Source organism: Anolis carolinensis, chromosome 5 (genome assembly GCF_035594765.1).
Source record: "Anolis carolinensis isolate JA03-04 chromosome 5, rAnoCar3.1.pri, whole genome shotgun sequence".
In the NCBI taxonomy this organism is placed as follows: Eukaryota; Metazoa; Chordata; class Lepidosauria; order Squamata; family Dactyloidae; genus Anolis; species Anolis carolinensis.
In genome coordinates this window covers 82561999-82579879 of record NC_085845.1, presented here as the reverse complement: position 1 = coordinate 82579879, position 17881 = coordinate 82561999, and the positions used below count along the sequence as shown (strand labels likewise).

Sequence of the window (17881 nt, the reverse complement as noted above, 5' to 3'; positions counted from 1 at the left end):
TGTTAGTGTGATGTCTCTTCTCTTCACTATTTTATCGAAGTTGGTCATTGCTCTCTTCCCAAGAAGTAAATGTCTTCTGATTTCCTGGCTGCAGTCTGTGCCTGCAGTAATCTGCAGAAATACAAAGTCTGTCACTGCCTCCACGTTTTCTCCCTCTATTTGCCAGTTATCAATCAGACTGGTTGCCATAATCTTGGTTTTCTTGATGTTTAACTGCAACCCAGCTTTTGCACTTTCTTCTTTCACTTTTCACCTGTAACACTACCACCACATGTTTATTCTCTCTACTGTAGTAATTATTTTAAATTTGTCTGGGTAAGCACAACTTGGTTTTCAAATAATAAGAACAGAGCTATGTAATTCATTTTAAGAGTCTGAGTTAGGAACTCTTCAAAATGCTGCTAGCTTTAGTTTGTGCCACTGTATTGGACTCCTTCATGTTGATTGGTACTGTAAGTGTTTTCATTTTAGATTGAACTGTTTTTACTGCTGTTTTATGATATTGTTTTTATTATGTTTGTTCGTTCATGTCATTGTATGTTGTTTTGACAACTGACTGTTTTGTACATGTTGGAAACCGCCCTGAGTCCTCTCAGATGGAGCGATATATAAATAAAGGATTATTATTATTATTATTATTATTATTATTATTATTATTATTATTATTGTATGACACAGCAAACAAGATATATATGCTGGATTTCGTTTCACAAAACCACAAGTCGAACACTTCCCAAGTGTCTAGGACTGTGTGATGTATTTTTGGATGATGCGTGCAGATCCCAGTAGGGTGGCCTTTTGCAGTTAGATTATTATTATTATTATTATTATTATTATTATTATTATTATTATTATTATTATTATTAAAGTCCACTAACAGAGTTCTGGGTGTTCAGGGCCCCTTCCACACAGCTGAATAAAATCCCACATTATCTGCTTTGAACTGGAATATATGGAAGTGTGGATTCAGATAACCCAGATATTGTTGTATTTTCTGCCTTGATATTCTGGGTTATATTGTTGTGTGGAAGGGCCCTTGCTGAGCACTGTGGCCCTGATCCAAGCGAGTGGCTAATTCTGACCAAAGAAAGCTTCAGAGAAATCTGACCAGAGATTTCCCAAGACACATTTAATTTGGCTCTCAGAAGTTCTTCAAGCCCTCACACTTCCCTATGTATCAGGATATCAATCATATAATGATGAAACGCTAGAGTGGTATAACCACTTGTTACTCTATGACTGAAGAAAGATAACTTTAAACCTCCACTTAGCCTCTGGCCTCAAAGCACATTGTCTCTCACTCTAACCCACTTCACAAGATTGTTCTGAAAATTAAATGAGGAAAGAAAAATGTCATCATCATTCTTGGAGGAATAGTAAGGTATAAATGTAATGGGCACTTCTTCCCGCAGAGTACTTAGATAACCTTATTATCCCAAAACATAGGAAGGCCTTCTCTTTGGCTAAGTTCGATGTACTCCCTTCAGCTGTACTTGAGGGCAGATATAACAAAGTACAGTAGAGTCTCACTTATCCAACACTCACTTATCCAACATTCCGGATTATCCAACGCACTTTTGTAGTCAATGTTTTCAATACATCATGATATTTTGGTGCTAAATTCATAAATACAGTAATTACTACATAGCATTACTGTGTACTGAACTACTTTTTCTGTCAAATTTGTTGTATAACATGATGTTTTGGTGCTTAATTTGTAAAATCATAACCTAATTTAATGTTTAATAGGCTTTTCCTTAATCTCTCCTTATTATCCAACATATTCACTTATCCAACGTTCTGCTGGCCCGTTTATCTTGGATAAATGAGACTCTATTGTACCATACAATGAACGCCTATGTCCCTGTGAGGCTGAGGCAGTGGAAACTGTGGAGCATATCTTGTACTGCTCTTTTTACCGAGACCTTCGTAAACATTTTATAAATCCAATTTTAGAAAGTTTACCAGGGAGATCTGTAAGGTTTTATGTTGATTATCTTTTGGCAGACCAAGACCCCAAAATTACTGCCACAGTTGCTAGCTTTTGTGCAGCAGCGATAGCTTGTCGGTGCAAGATGTTGCCACAGTTTTAGAAGGTTTTAATATTTACTTCAGCATTTACCTTTGTCATTTTAGCATATAAATGTTTTATACCGTTTTAACTACCATATTCAATACTGTGTTTTAACCTTGTTCTTCACTGTGTTTCTTAATATCTAATTGTATACGTTTCTACGCTATTCTGATGCTTGTACATTTTCTGTTGCTGGTCATCAACTGTAATAAATAAATATATATAAATGTAATGAAATACAAAATGGATAAACACAAGAAAATGTTGTAGAGTAATAACATTTTCCTTACTCAGAAATATATACTCTATAGATATTCTTGTACTAAAATATGGTCTAGAACAGAGGTAGCTACCTTTGGCAAGTGCAGGGATCAATGTTCTGGCCTGAATGACCTCTTGTGTAGCTCATTGGGCCCTAAATGCCACATCATAAAATCCAGAAGTTGTTTCCGATCCACATCCGATTTAATGTTTCAAGCGGGGTTGGTGAGTGGGGCTCTATGTCCCATTTCTAACCAAGATCATTATTTAGAAGCCTTTAGGAGCAGATTACTTAACTTTGTCAGTTGAAAAATACTTGGTATTGGGGAAGAAGAGAAGGTTACCCCAAAAATGGCTTTGGAGGTCCTATGAAGCCCATGTATTACAATTCGCCCAACACTGTACTATATAGTAGAATTCTCGTTGTTTTGACTTTTATTTATAGTTATAGTGATACAATAAAAGAGGAGAGTCGCATGTGATTACAAAGTAGAATAATACAAAGAGGACAAAGTAAAATAATAACGGACAAACAATAATTGGGAAAGAGAAAAAAAAAAGGGGGTGAGGGGGAATATATAAAACCCTGATTTCCCTCGACCCTCCCTCCTCTCTCTGGATTCCCTTCCAGATCCCCTGCTCAACATTTTTATTCTTACTTTTCCAAATTCTTTCCCGAACCTTTTTCTAAGAACCTGAGAGTGTCATAACAGTTTCTGCTTCTATGTTTCCAGTTTTCTTTTCTTTTTCCTTGAGATATTTACTTAATTTATCCCAATCTGTTTTTGTGTCTGTTTTTACTGAAATTATCTGTGTTAATGTATCCATATTTTTTATATCCATCAGTTTCAAAAGCCATTGTTCTAATGACGGCGTTTCTGCTGTTTTCCAGAGTTTTGCAATCGTGATTCTGGCTGCACTTGTCATATATATAAACAATTTTTCATTGTTTGTATCCGTGAAAAAGTCCGTTAGCCCTAGTAGAAAATATTCCGGTTTTAGGGTTAGTTTTGTTTGTAATATGATCTCCATTTCCTTCTGTATTATTTTCCAAAACCTTTTTACCTTCTTACATCCCCACCACATATGAAAGAAATTTCCCTTCTCTTTCTTACATTTCCAACACTTATCTCCATTCTTGTTTTTATTGATTTTTGCTAATTTTTCCGGCGTTATGTACCACCTGAAAAAATTTTTGTACCAGCTATATATAGTAGAATTCTCAGGGAGGCAGTAGGCCATAAGAAAGGAAACTTTACTCAGTATCAACTGATTTATCCGTAATCCTCTTAGTTCCCATACTAACTAAGAGTGGTTAATGTACCGAAGGATGTTCTTGAAATGACAGTTCACCAGTCTATACTAGTGAAATACAGCAAATTTGAAAGCACCTATTTCAATTCTATTGTGGTCCATCTATCAGTGTAGGTCCATGAGCTGTAGGCTACTGACCCATAGTGAATGTGCAGGACAGAAAGAACAATGGTTGTTGTTCCCTGGTACACTGGGAAATAATCCTACCTGTCTCCCACCACTGATTGCATAAGAAGTACTGACGTATAACACAGATAGCATAAGTACTGTCTGGCGATTACATTATTCATGTTTGAGTTCAGTAAGAGTACCCTCCTTTTCTCAGATACTGCATTGCAATGACAGTGGAAAGAGTCACATAACCACTGCTAAAGAGGTGTCTGCCATTTAGAAAAAAATATGCCTCAAACACACTGATTAATCTTGATAACTTGTTAAGTTGCCAGTATATTAATTATTTTGCACTGGGTACTCCAGGGGCCGAAATCATCACCTGCTCAGACACCTGGTGTCATTAAACAGCACATTGACACACTTTCGGCCAAAATTCAAAGCACATGGAAACAGTTTCACATACCAGAGTGGGATTTCCCCAAGGGGTGTCTTCATTAATCTAGCATTCAACCTGTATAAATAAGTTATGATGCGATGAGACAGATCTCTTCCAAACCTGTCACATCAAATCTGAGTATGTTATGTTGTGGCTAGACAGGGGCAGGTAGTTTAAGAAGGGGTCTTTCCAGGACCCTCAATAAGTCACAGGCCCATCTGTCAACAAAGGGGCTTCTCGTGTACAATTCACCTCGAACACTGAGGTCCTCTGGGGGACACTTACTCTAACCATTCTAACCAGTCAGAACCTGACTGGCAACTGTCACCCAGAGGACCTTTTCATTGGCTACCCTAAGACTATGGAACTGACCTGTCAGAAGAGATCCGACAGCTTAATGAGCTGTCAGAATTTAAAACCTATCAGAAGACCTATCTCTTCTAGCAGGCCTACCCAGCCAGTTTTAATAATTAATTTTAAACTTGTGTCCTGTGTTTGATTCTTTAATCTGTGTATTTTAATACTGTATGTATTTTATAGAAACACATTTCAATATGTGTATTTTATAGAAATACATTTTAATATGTATATTTTATAAAATGTTTACAATGATTATGTGCTTTAACTGTGGGCGGGCCCAGACAGCCCAAAATGCCGATTTAAAAACGGGGGCAAAAAAAAACCCGGGTCCTGACAGCAAGTCCACACACAGATCTGTCAATCCCAGAAAATGCTCCCCTGCCATCCTCACACCTTCTTTTGAAGTGAACCAAGATGTAGGGTGTTGTTACTCTTCTGCTTCTGAGGAGAAGGTAGAACAGGAGGCTGAAGAAGTAGCACTTGGGGGTTTGGGGCCAAGTGCTGAGGAGGAAGGAGAAGGTGAGGAAGATATACTACAAGTCCCTTCTTTTTAAGAACGGCAAAGGGCAAAAGAAGAAAGGAGAAGGTTAGCTAGAATCACAGCAAAAATGCTGAGGAATCAGACCTCAGACCTGTGCTGGGAACTCAGGGCTATAGATTACAACAAAGCTAGTAGTCAGTGCTGGCAGCAACTGACCTACTTGGTGTCAGGCATGTAGCTGGAGGGGGGGGGTTGAGGGGTGGTCCGCGAGAAGGCCCTACATTTATTATTAAAACTGTTATGTTTATTCATATCATGATCTGATCACCATGCTCAATATATCTCATATGCATGGGGGTATTGGGATAACGATACAAAAGGTTTGCTAGGGTAGATCCTCTCTCACCCAGACTCACCCCCCCCCCCCCCGAATCAAAATCCCAGCCCCGCCTGAATCAATATCCTGGCTACGGGCCTGCTTGGTGTGTTTGTGTTCTCTGTGCTACAGCTACAGTGTTGGCTTTGCAAAAGATGTCTTGCCACAGATTCTTGTTCCTGTATATTGTAAACCTTTTTTGCCAAAGACTCTTGCTTCTGTCTGCTATGAAGATTTGTTGTCAAAGACTTTTGTTTCACATCTGCTGTAAGACCTTGCATTGCTTTTGAACATTACCTTCTGTTACCTTTACAGCTATTTGCATTATTATTTTTATTTTGCTGAAGTAAAGTTTTTTTGGTTACTTGTGCCTGTGTTGTAAGGCTGTTTTTGGAGCAAAACAGGCCTGAGGGAGGACAAGTGACATCTGGAGGAAGTTTTTAAAAAATGTCTCCAAGATGCGCTGGACCTCATATGTGCACATGCGGAAATCCAAATCTAAACACAAGCAGATTTTTCATTTTCTCTTTTCACTCAACAGTTAATTCAAGCTCTGTTTAGTATTATAAAGATCTAAATAAAGGAATGGTGGCAGAGAGTTCTAATTGCTTTCAATTACTTATTGTATATTATTACTTATTGTATTGTTTAATAGCTCTATGTTATGTTGTATTTATATTTTGTTATATTGTTTTGCTCTGGGCATGGCCCCATGTAAGCCGCCCCGAGTCCCCGTTGGGGAGATGGTGGCGGGGTATAAATAAAGTTATTATTATTATTATTATTATTATTATTATTATTATTAATTGTGCTTTTGATTAGACACCTGTGTGTCCTTGGCTCCATGTTTTGACAGCCCGATGAGCTGTTTCGGGCTTTTAAATCACACACATGTGCTAGAACAGTCCACAATTTGAGATGGGAAGGAAGTCATATGTTTTGCATAACTGCAGTCATGCGAAAGTGCACATTTTTGGGGTGGAAATGGTCTTTTAAGTGCATTTTTAAAATACATATGTTAACCCTATTCCGCCCGCACTTTTGCTAAACATCTTTACCCCCCACACCTTTTATCCCGGTTACTTCTGGGTTTTTGGGCATGTAGAGAAGGGCCCAATGTTGTAACCTGCCTCTAGCCATGGGTAAGAAATAGGCGGGTAAGAAATAAAATTATTATTATTATTAATGAATTCAGCAGAGACTTCAGCAAAAGTGCCTCATAACAGGCAGGAACTCTCTGGAGTTTTGTGGCTGCCACTGCAGCTACAAATGACAAAAAAGGTAAGAGTGACCGGCAATGCCAAATCGGATTTGGCCCAGTTGAAAAGTTGAGATTCCACTCATGTCACTGCTGTGGTTCAGAAGTTGCAAATGCATTGCAGCCTAGGATCTAGGTGCCAATGTATATGAGCCCCCTAATTCACTCAAAGTCATATTGTGGCTTTCCATGGCAGTATGGGAAATCAAATCCTGCTCAAATCACTATACCATGCTGGCTCTTACTTCCTGGTTTTTAAATAATTTAACCTCAGTCCAAAATCAGGATTGTATGTAACAGAGAAGCTTCCACTCACAATCAATTTGATTTAGAAAATGGACATGAAGGAAGAGCTTCTTGAAAAATGCCTTGCATGTCTCCAGAAGATCTCCGAATCATGAAGCACCTTTTTCCCACGGTGTAAGGCAAACATCTTGCAAGTGGAAGTGCAGCTCCACAAAGCTCCATATTCAGGAAGAAACAAATATTTTGAAACACGCCAACAAGTGGAACAGAGTAGCTTTGCTCTGAGAGAAGGAACAACTGATGTGGACAGTCAACTACAAACAATGAGCGCAAGAAGCAAGCACTAAAATGCTAGAGGAAAGGAGCAGAAATTGGCCATTTGGATTAACATTTCAGTGGAACGCCATCCCTTACAGCCTTGCAACTGTCCATGTTGGTCTTGGGGTGGTTGGAGTTGTAGGTCAAAACAACTGGAAAGCAAAAAGTTTGCCATCCTATAATAAAACAAAATGAGGAAGCTGCCCTGGCATTTGCTCAACCTTCTGTAAAGTTGTATAAAGAGGGAAGTGAAATACACCTCCCCTACTTCCCTAAAGTGCTGTAGTGTAATAGGTGTTGAAATATTTCTCAGCAGTCAGAATCAACCAGGAAATGTTAGGATAATGTTATCACTTACTATAAAATCAGTACTACGATGATAGTGTATATGAATTAGAGCTATTTCTACATCAGAAGTTACAGTTCCCTATGAAGGGATTAAAATATCAAGATGATTGATCTTAAGATGATAGTGCACTGCTGCTCTGCTATGTTTTATTGATACAGTCATTTATCTTAAAGTTGTCAAGTATCTCTAATATATCCATATTATATGAGATAAAAACAGAACAAATGTAAAAATAACATGCTACTTTTTGGACAAAAATTCCAGCAGACTATATATTGGCTAGGCAAACAAAAAAAGCATCCCCAACCTCTGGATTTCCTTCTGTACAATTGGAGGAGGAGATATAAGATTATTATTTCCTAGACTTTAAAAAGGGAAAAAAGTATGTGCCTAGTTAAACAAATGTCCTTAAAATATATATTTGTCTCAAGTTATTTAGTTAGTTATTGAAATATCTCTATCATATCCTACTTAGAGAACAATACCAGGGAGAAACTGCTCACAATACCCATGACTATATGAAGATGTATTATTCACTTCTTGTTAGAATAATGTATGTCCATTTTTTTAGAAATCTTTTCCAACATATGAAAAAGTGGATATAAGCTCTAGCACATGAAAATTTTGTTAGGATTTTCTCAGGTGTTAGGAGAAATTACCCAAAAACAGCAACGCATCCAAAATAGGCAAAAGCAGGATACTTATAATGGAGCATTCAGCTCACAGTAAGCAGAGTGTGAAGTGCCATGTGGCTGTGAAGAATTTAGAGTTTAGAAGGCAAACATGCAGAGTTGTGTCTTTAAAAATACGAAAGGTTTCTTTACAAAAATAATAACTACATTTCTTAATAAAGAACTGTGTCCAAACTACTCTAAATTCCATTTCTTCTAGGGTTCAAAAGAGAGGGGAATCTCGAGGAATTAAATCTCTCCTTACATACAAGCAGAGAGGGATCCCAATACACACAGCACACACCAAGATGTAAAAGTAAAAGTCAAAGACTAAAGGCATGCACCTGCTAAGGATCCAAATTTGGAGAATAAGGCCAATATGCTTAGACAGAAAAGAAATATCTGTATATTGTATTAAGCTTTATGATGATGATTACTGTATATAACTGAATGAGCAGGCTTCATACTGCGTTGCAATCTTTGGCCCAAATGTATTAATAGAAGTAATCATCATTTGAACTGTTGAGCAACTGAAACAGGAGAGATGGGAGAAAGGAGAGAGGTTTTTTCCAGTACAGTAATTGAACTCAGCACAGTGTGTTTTTAATGACATGAATATACTTACTGATGAACACCAAGCACATCCCAATCTTTTCCAACACCTTGAGGAGCTGCTAACTTCTGAAGAATGTCTGGGCAAATTTCCACAAGTTTGCAAAGAAGTGACCAGCCCACCTTAAAAGCCACAATAAAATCACAATTAGTTTTGAGAGCACATAATATCCAATCCTAAGATTTTTGGCAAGATTTTATGGCAAGGTAAGGCTTTCCCCTGACGTTAAGTCTAGTCGTGTCCAACTCTGTGGGTTGGTGTTCATCTCCATTTCTAAGCCGAAGGGCCCGCGTTGTCCATAGGCACCTCCAGGGTCATGTGACCAGCATGACTGCATGGAGCACTGTAACCTTCCCGCCAGAGTGGTACCTATTGATCTACCCACATTTGCATGTTTTCGGACTGCTAGGTTGGCAGAAGCTTGGGCTAACAGCAGGAGCTCACCCTGCTCCCCGGATTCGAACTGCCAATCTTTCAGTCAGCAAGTTCAGCAGCTCAGTGGTTTAATCCGCTGCGCCACCAGGGGCTCTGGTGGTATATCCCATAACTGTAACTAATTTCCAGGACACATTATTATACTAGTCAAATTGATGGCCTAATTTCTATGCTGAAATAGAGCACCAGTTGGCGCTTAGTTTCTGTATTCATTCACAAGTATTATTCACACACCCACTCATGCAAATAGATATTTTCATACACATTTCAAACACAAACTAACACATGTGAATATACTCATATCCTAAGACCTTTATATTCTGACTCCAAATTCATATTCAGATTGGCAGTCACAGAAACAGTTTTGGCATCTATTGCAACAACAATTCAGTAACATGACCTATCAGAGACACGATTCACAAACAGGCCTAGGGATTTCCCAATATTAGCAACTCTTGTATACTAAAAAAAATCAACATGAGAAATGGCAGAGAATATACATCTAACACAGTAGGGAAAACACTGCGAACTCCTACCATATTCATGCATTACCACAGCACTGTTGAGTCCACAACTTGACACCACCCAGTTTTAAAAAATATTCTATGTACATAGCAAAATACATTGCAAATTTACAAGCATTTGTGAATGGTACACAGTTTAAATGGACGGATCTTCCTACACTAGATCTAGAAGTGACAATATGATTATGGTAGGAAAGCGCATCCATTTAGGAACAACTAATTAACTAGTGACAGAAATGAATACACTTTTTTTTCTCCTTGGGTGGCTTCTGTATCTGACTCAAACATTAATATCCCCATTGGCCAAAGTGTCTCTAGCTTACTTATTGCAAAATGTAAGATGTTTTGGGCTATCTCTCCCATCAGCCCTGCCCAGCATGGAAGGAGATTTGAATTTGAATCAATGTGAACTGCAGTCTGAAATATAGGGAAAGTTAAAGTGGTCTTGGCATATTATGCTTTGCTGCAACTCTGAATCAAATGAAGGAACAGACTTAGGCCTCTTTCACACTGCCCTATATCCCAAGATCTGATCCCAGATTATCTGCTTTAAACTGGATTATATGAGTCTCCACTGCAAGAAAATCTGGGATAAGCACATAATCTGGGATCAGATCCTGGGATATAGGATGGAGTAGATCCAGCCATAGTGAGAATGAGAAAAAACAGTGAATGACGCTAGAAATGTGATGTGATAGATGCCAAAAACGCACAAGAGACAATCAGTAGAATCAAGTGACAAAGCTTCTCCTGGTATCAACCACTTCCAAACTACAGCTAGCCATTTGCACGTTGGATTGCTTCCAATTTAAACAACTGAAACTCCTGAACATAAAAAACCCCACAACATCAAAAAATGATAATATTCCTTGACATGCTATTTTTGTACTGTTTATTTTTTTATCAGTGCATTGTTCAGATGTTTCCTGGTTCACAGTCCTTCAAGACCCCATGAAATTAACTCTTCCAATTGATTCATTCAGTATCACAAGTCTCAATTCAACATTGCGTGCATCAAAAAAAGGGTAGGATTGGTGGCATCAGAAAGATGACTGCAGTTCAAGATATTCGCCTTTGTCTAAATCTGGTTGCACATTGCAACTCGATTGGATCCACAGAGGCACCTTCTACACTGCCATATAATCCAGATTATCAAAGTGGATAATCCACATTATCTGGTCTAAACTGGATTATAGGAATCTGCACTGCCATATAATCCAGTTCAAAGCATATAATCTGGATTTTATATAGCAGTGTAGGGCACTTCCACACAGACATATAACCCATATCAAGACAGATAATCCACAATATCTGCTTTGAACTGGGTTATCTGAGCCCATATTGCCATATAATCCAGTCCAATTTTATACGGGGTGTTTGAAAAAGAACTCCCTAGTTTTAATGTAAATTATATTAAAACTAGGGAGTTCTTTTTCAAACGCCCTGTACATCTGTGTGGAAGGAGCCTGAATTAACTGCTGAATGATAAGACACTTACGTAAATGGCATTGCTTCAACAGGTCTGCTTTTGTGGGGTTTAACAACTGGATTTAGACAAACCTCACGCTTTATTATTATTATTATTGACACAACAACGTTGTATGACACAGCAAACAAGATATATATGCTGGATTTCGTTTCACAAAACCACAAGTCGAACACTTCCCAAGTGTCTAGGACTGTGTGATGTATTTTCGGATGATGCGTGCAGATCCCAGCAGGGTGGCCTTTTGCAGTTGGCAGATCGTAATTTTGTCAATGTCTATTGTTTCCAAATGCCGGCTGAGATCTTTTGGCACGGCACCCAGTGTGCCCATCACCACCGGGACCACCTGCACTGGTTTCTGCCAGAGTCTTTGAAATTCAATCTTGAGGTCCTGATAGCGGCTGAGTTTTTCCTGTTGTTTTTCATCAATGCGACTGTCACCTGGGATGGCAACATCAATGATCCAAACCTTGTTCTTTTCCACAACTGTGATTATTATTATTATTATTATTATTATTATTATTATTATTATTTTACCTATACCCCACTTTTTCTCTCCACAAGGAGCCTTGACAGTACAGAAAAATCAAATCCATACAGCGAATTATAGTTAGCAGAAGAGTTTTCTTTCTATCCAGTTGAAATCCTGAGGGCGTGACAGAACAACGAAGAGATTTTCAGAGTCACAAGAAGAACTAGCAAAACATCCACAGAACTCTGGATGAACACTTGTTTTTATCTGTCTACAACACACTTCACTGTATTATGCTCAACGACATGCCCATGTAAATGCTGTTTTGAAGCAGACAGTTTGCCTTCCAACAGTTTAAAACGGCTTGAGAGGTGATATTCTTTGCTCGTTGCACAATAGGTTACATAAATGTGTTCTTCAAATAGAAAATATTGAAATCAGTGGATCAAGAGGCTCTCTTGAGGAAATACCTGCATGTGTTGGCTTCTTAGGAGTCATATGCATGATTGTACTTGAAAAGCATGGCAACTTCGTATTCCAGTGGCAAGGTAATTACGTACATCAGGGAGAACTATGGCCCCTTCTACACTGCCATATAAAATCCAGATTATCTGCTTTGAACTGGATTATATGGCAGTGTAGACTCATATCATCCAGTTATGGATTATTTGATTTGATAATCTGGATTATATGGCAGTGTAGAGGGATTTAAGTGGTCCTCCAGATGTTGCTGAACAGCAGATCCCAGCAATCTTCAACACTGACTATGCTGGCTAAGACTGCAACATGGAGAAATTGGCACAATTCCTATCCACCATATGATTCAAATAAAGCTGAATAAGTATCATTCAACCAAACTGCATGTGTTTGTTTTCAAAGGGGACCAGCCTGTTAAGAATATCAAACTAAGTATAATATTGGGTTGCTGTGAGTCTTTCGGGCTGTATGGTCATGTTCCAAAAGCTTCTGGAGCATAGCCATACAGCCTAGAAAACTCACAGCAACCCAGTGATTCCAGCCATGAAAGCATTTGACAATACATTAAGTATAATTATAACTATTGAGTTTTTAAATTCATCATAACCCCCCTCTGAATAAATTCCACCATGGGAATAAACCCTGGGATAAGTCACCATATGTCAGAAATGACTTGAAGGCAAACACCAAAACAACACAGCTGTTTTAAGACTGAGATCATTCCCCCAGGACTGTGAAATCACTATGTTTAAGTAGACCATAGCAGCACAAAGTTCACAATCAAAGCTTTTTCCGATATAAAAATAACTAGTTCAATGTTCGCTTGTCACAGAACTGTCGAGGAAAAGAGAAGCAAAAAGCAAGGAAAAGGGAGACAATCTTCTCTGGAGCACGAGGAAGTCAACGAAAGCAAAGGGCAACACTCAAGCCACTTATTTTGGAGGAGAATTGTGCTCCTTTTCAAGTAACCCACATTTACACTGAAAGGAATGACTCCTGGGACAACAGGTTTCTGGAAATGAAGTTTAAGTCTATCCAGAAACACACATCGGAAGGAAATTCAGTTCGGACATGCCCCTCCTCCAGAAAACATAAGCATTTTTGGTCCCATCTGAAACTATTTGTCTCCTGTCGCATTTTTTCTCCTCTTTCACTTTGCATCTGATGTCATCTCACTATCTCAGAGGGTTAGGAAAAGCATCCTAAAAAATTCATTTTTTGGATTGAGAATAGTGCCCATCTGGAACTATTTTTCCCCTACCGCTTTTTTATTCCATTTAGTTTAACAGTTGCTGATTTGTGAGCTAAAAGCATCCTGAAAAGTCTGGATTGTAGATAGGCCTCATCTGGCACTATATTTTTCTCCTACTACATTTTATCCTATTAGGCTAAGGCCCCTTCTACACTGTTATATAATCCAAATAATCAAAGCAGATCATCCACCTCATCTGCTTTGAACTGGATTATGCGTCTACACTGCCACATAATCCAAATCAAAACTGATAATCTGAATTTTATATGGCAGTGCAGATGGGGCCTCAATGATCCATGTCAACTTTCTCAATCTTGAGAGTTAGGAAAAGTATCCTGAAAAAGTCCATTTTTAGATGGAGGAAAGACCCCATCTGGAAATATTTTTCACTAAATGTTTGTTTTATTTGTTTTAAGCCCCTTCTACACAGCTGGGGAAGATCAAGATTATCTGCTTTGAACTGGATTATCTGGCAGTGTAGACTTGGATAATCTGGTTCAAAGCAGATAATGTGGAATATCTGCCTTGAAATTCTGGATTATATGGCAGTGAAGAAAGGCCCATAGCAGCTGAGGCCCCTTCCACGCAGCTGAATAAAATCCCACATTATCTGCTTTGAACTGGATTATATGACAGTGTGGACTCAGATAACCCAGCTCAAAGCATATATTGTGGGATTTTATTTAGAACCCTCAACAACGCCCCCCCCCCCTCCCCGCTACAGCCCTGGCCCCATCTACATTACCATACAATGCTTCTTGAATCTGCATTGTAGACTCGGGGTAGTAAAAACTATATTATATCACTCTACATGGGCCATATAATGCAAGTTCAAACATAATGTTATGGAAATATAGACAGGGCCAGAAATATCCTCTGGACCATTTTTGGATCATCTGGAACTATTTTTCTCCTTCCAAAAGTTGGTTCCCTTTCTTTTGCAGCTGATGCCATCTCACCATCCTTGTGAGTTAGGAAAGTACCCTGAAAAATCATTTTTAAGGCCTTGTCCACACAGCTGTATAAAACCCACGCTGAACTGGATTATAGGGCAGTGTGGGCTCAGATATCGTGCATTATCTGCCTTGATATTCTGGGTTGTATGGCTACGTAGAAACCATATTTATTATTAGACTATTGTTTAAAATGGTGAAATTTTGTATAATTTTAATGTTGGTGATGCTTGTTTTTGTTTTGAATTGTATTTTTACAGTAGAGTCTCACTTATCCAACATAAACGGGCCGGCAGAACGTTGGATAAGCGAATATGTTGGATAATAACGAGGGTTTAAGGAAAAGCCTATTACACATCAAATTAGGTTATGATTTTACAAATGAAGCACCAAAACATCATGTTTAGCAACAAATTTGACAGAAAATGTAGTTCAATACTCAGTAATGCTATGTAGTAATTACTGTATTTACGAATTTAGCACCAAAATATCACGATGTATTGAAAACATTGACTACAAAAATGTGTTGGATAATCCAGAACGTTGGATAAGCGAGTGTTGGATAAGTGAGACTCTACTGTATCTTGTTGCATTGTGGTAAATCGGGCTTGGCCCCATGTTAGCCGCCCCAAGTCCCTGCAGGGAGATGGTGGTGGGATACAAAAATAAAGTTCTTATAGTTACAGTAGAGTCTCACTTATCCAACACTCGCTTATCCAACGTTCTGGATTATCCAACGCATTTTTGTAGTCGAAGTTTTCAATAAATCGTGATATTTTGGTGCTAAATTCGTAAATACAGTAATTACTACTTAGCATTACTGCATATTGAACTACTTTTTCTGTCAAATTTGTTGTATAACACAATGTTTTGGTGCTTAATTTGTAAAATCATAACCTAATTTGATGTTTAATAGGCTTTTTCTTAAACTCTCCTTATTATCCAAGATATTTGCTTATCCAACGTTCTGCCGGCCCATTTACATTGGATAAGCGAGACTCTACTGTATTATTATTATAGAAGGGCCCTTAGATTGTGGACCAGCCTCATCTGTCAATAATATTGTTCTACTACTTTTGAACCTCTTTGATCCTGCAAAATCCAGACAGGGAAGAATGAGCCTAGATCTATACTACCCTTATATCCCAGGAACCAATCCCAAATTATCTGATTTGAACTGCCAGATAATCTGGGATCAGATCCTGGGATACAGCCAGAGAAGTAGCAAAAGGGAGAGACTCATATTTACCTGTTGCACACTGGCCACTCTCATGTAGGAGACCAAAACCAGGAGCAAAGGCACGTGGATGTTTTTGCCACAGAATAACCTGGCACCTAAAGAAAGAAGGGGGAAAGATCAGGAAGGAAGGAATGTAAAGAGATTGGGGGGGATCCCTTGCCATGTTTGGAGTCCCCAATTTTTACCGCTTGGCAGCGAGGCGAGGGAGAAAAGGTCCTGCAGGATCTGCACCAGGGTCTCGATCTGCTTCCCTTCCTGGACGTTCTTCAGGCGGACGATGAGTTTTCTCAAGGTGGCTTCTCGCCTCTCCTCGTCCTTCTCTTCCTCGCAGTCAGGGCGAGCGCCCACCCTCTCAGTGGCCATGGCTGCCCAAAAAAAAAAAGGTTTTCCACTAAGGGCCAAGATGCCCTGAAGCCGCCTCCCGCCACATCAGCCGCGGCTTTGAGTCAGCAGAGGAAGCGGCGGGTTGTTTGGAAGTCGCTTCTCCCCCCGCTTTTACTTCACTTTCCTTTCCCTGCTTGGTGAGTGCAACGCGCGCCGCGGCCATAGGTGGCGCTAGAGGGAGACGAAATCCCGGCGGGGGCTTTGACGCGCAGCTCCGTGTGCCAATCCCTGCAACTTCCTCCCCTAGAAAAGAAACCCCCTTGCCCTCCCATATGGGAATATCACACCCGTCTCTCTCTCCAGGGAAGGAAGTCTGTCTGGGAGGAAGGGGTGGGGAAGGACACTCTAAATGTGTGGCTCAAATCAGGGCTTTCCGCTCCCTCTTGGAAAAGGGGCAGCCCAAGGTTTCGGTTTTCAGGATCACGAGTTTGAAAGCAGAAGAAAAACAAAAAACAAAACAGACTGGAGGATGAAGAAGTCCCTTAAGGTCACTTGCCAAAACTTCTTCCTCTAAGGCAAAGCATTCAAATCTGCAGGACGGGGTGAGCTCCCGCTGTTAGTCCTAGCTCTTGCCAGCCTAGCCCTTCAAAAGCATACAAATGTAAATACAGTAGAAGCTCGCTTTTTTTTTTTTTTCGAATCAGGAGTGACTTGAGAAACTGCAAGCCACTTCTGGTGTGAGAGAACTGGCCATCTGCAAAGTTGCCCAGGGGACTCCCGGATGTTTTGATGTTTTTACCATCCTAGGGGGGAGGCTTCTCTCATGTCCCCGCATGGAGCTGGAGCTGATAGAGGGAGCTCATCCACACTCTCCCCGGGTTGGATTCGAACCTGGCAGCCTTCAGGTCAGCAACCCAACTTTCAAGTCACACGGCTTTAACCTAGTACGCCACCGGGGGCTCCAGAATCTTGCTTATGCAACATAAACAGGCCGACAGAACATTGGATAAGCAAAAACGTTGGATCATAAGGAGGGATTAAGGAAAAGCCTATTAAACATCAAATCACATCAAAACATCAAAACATTATGACTTTACAAATTAAGCACCAAAACATGTTTTACAAGCAATTGACAGAAAAAGCAGTTCAATACATGGTAACGCTGGGGCTAACAGCAGGAGCTTACTCAGCTCCCCAGATTTGAACTGCCAACCTTTTGGTCAACAAGTTCAGCAGTTCAGCGGTTTAACCCGCTGCACCCTCAGGGGCTCCATATGGCAGTGTAGACTCATATAATCCAGTTCAAAGCAGATAATCTGGGATCAGATTATCTGGAATATACGGAGGTGTGGATCCCAGCTGAGTTGTTTAAAATCTTGGAAGGTGATGCTGTCAAGGTGATGCATGCCATATGCCAGCAAGTATGGAAAACACAAGATTGGCCATCAGATTGGAAAAAAATCAATTTGCATCCCCATACCCAAAGAGGGAAACGCTAAAGAATGCTCAAACTTCCATACAGTGGCACTTATTTCCCATGCCAGTAAGGTAATGCTCAAGATCCTGCAAGGCAGACTCCAGCAATACATGGAGAGAGAGTTGCCAGACGTCCAAGCTGGGTTTAGAAAAGGCAGAGGAGCGAGAGACCAAATTGCCAATATTTGCTGGATAATGGAGGAAGCCAGAGAGTTTCAGAAAAACATCTACTTCTGCTTTATTGACTATTCTAAAGTCTTTGACTGTGTGGACCATAACAAACTGTGGCACGTGCTTGGTGGTATGGGGATACCAAGTCACCTTGTCTGTCTCCTGAGAAATCTGTATAAAGACCAAGTAGCCACAGTAAG

The 17881-nt window shown here is 39.7% G+C and overlaps 1 protein-coding gene across 2 annotated transcripts in view; it reads right to left on the bottom strand.

The window, feature by feature from the left end:
- lrrk2 (leucine rich repeat kinase 2) overlaps window positions 1–16355 on the bottom strand; it is a 123508-nt gene extending 107153 nt beyond the window's left edge. The window contains exons 1-3 of one of the 2 annotated variants that reach the window (XM_062981694.1): window positions 15896–16355; window positions 15720–15805; window positions 8884–8993 (exon numbers count right to left, since the gene is read on the bottom strand). In XM_062981694.1, coding sequence (XP_062837764.1) covers window positions 8884–8993; window positions 15720–15805; window positions 15896–16073 — 374 coding nt within the window. In that variant the 5' untranslated portion in view covers window positions 16074–16355. The remainder of the gene's footprint in view (window positions 1–8883; window positions 8994–15719; window positions 15806–15895) is intronic. The other variant, XM_008111593.3, reaches the window with a different exon arrangement.
- Between the last annotated feature and the right edge of the window lie 1526 nt (window positions 16356–17881).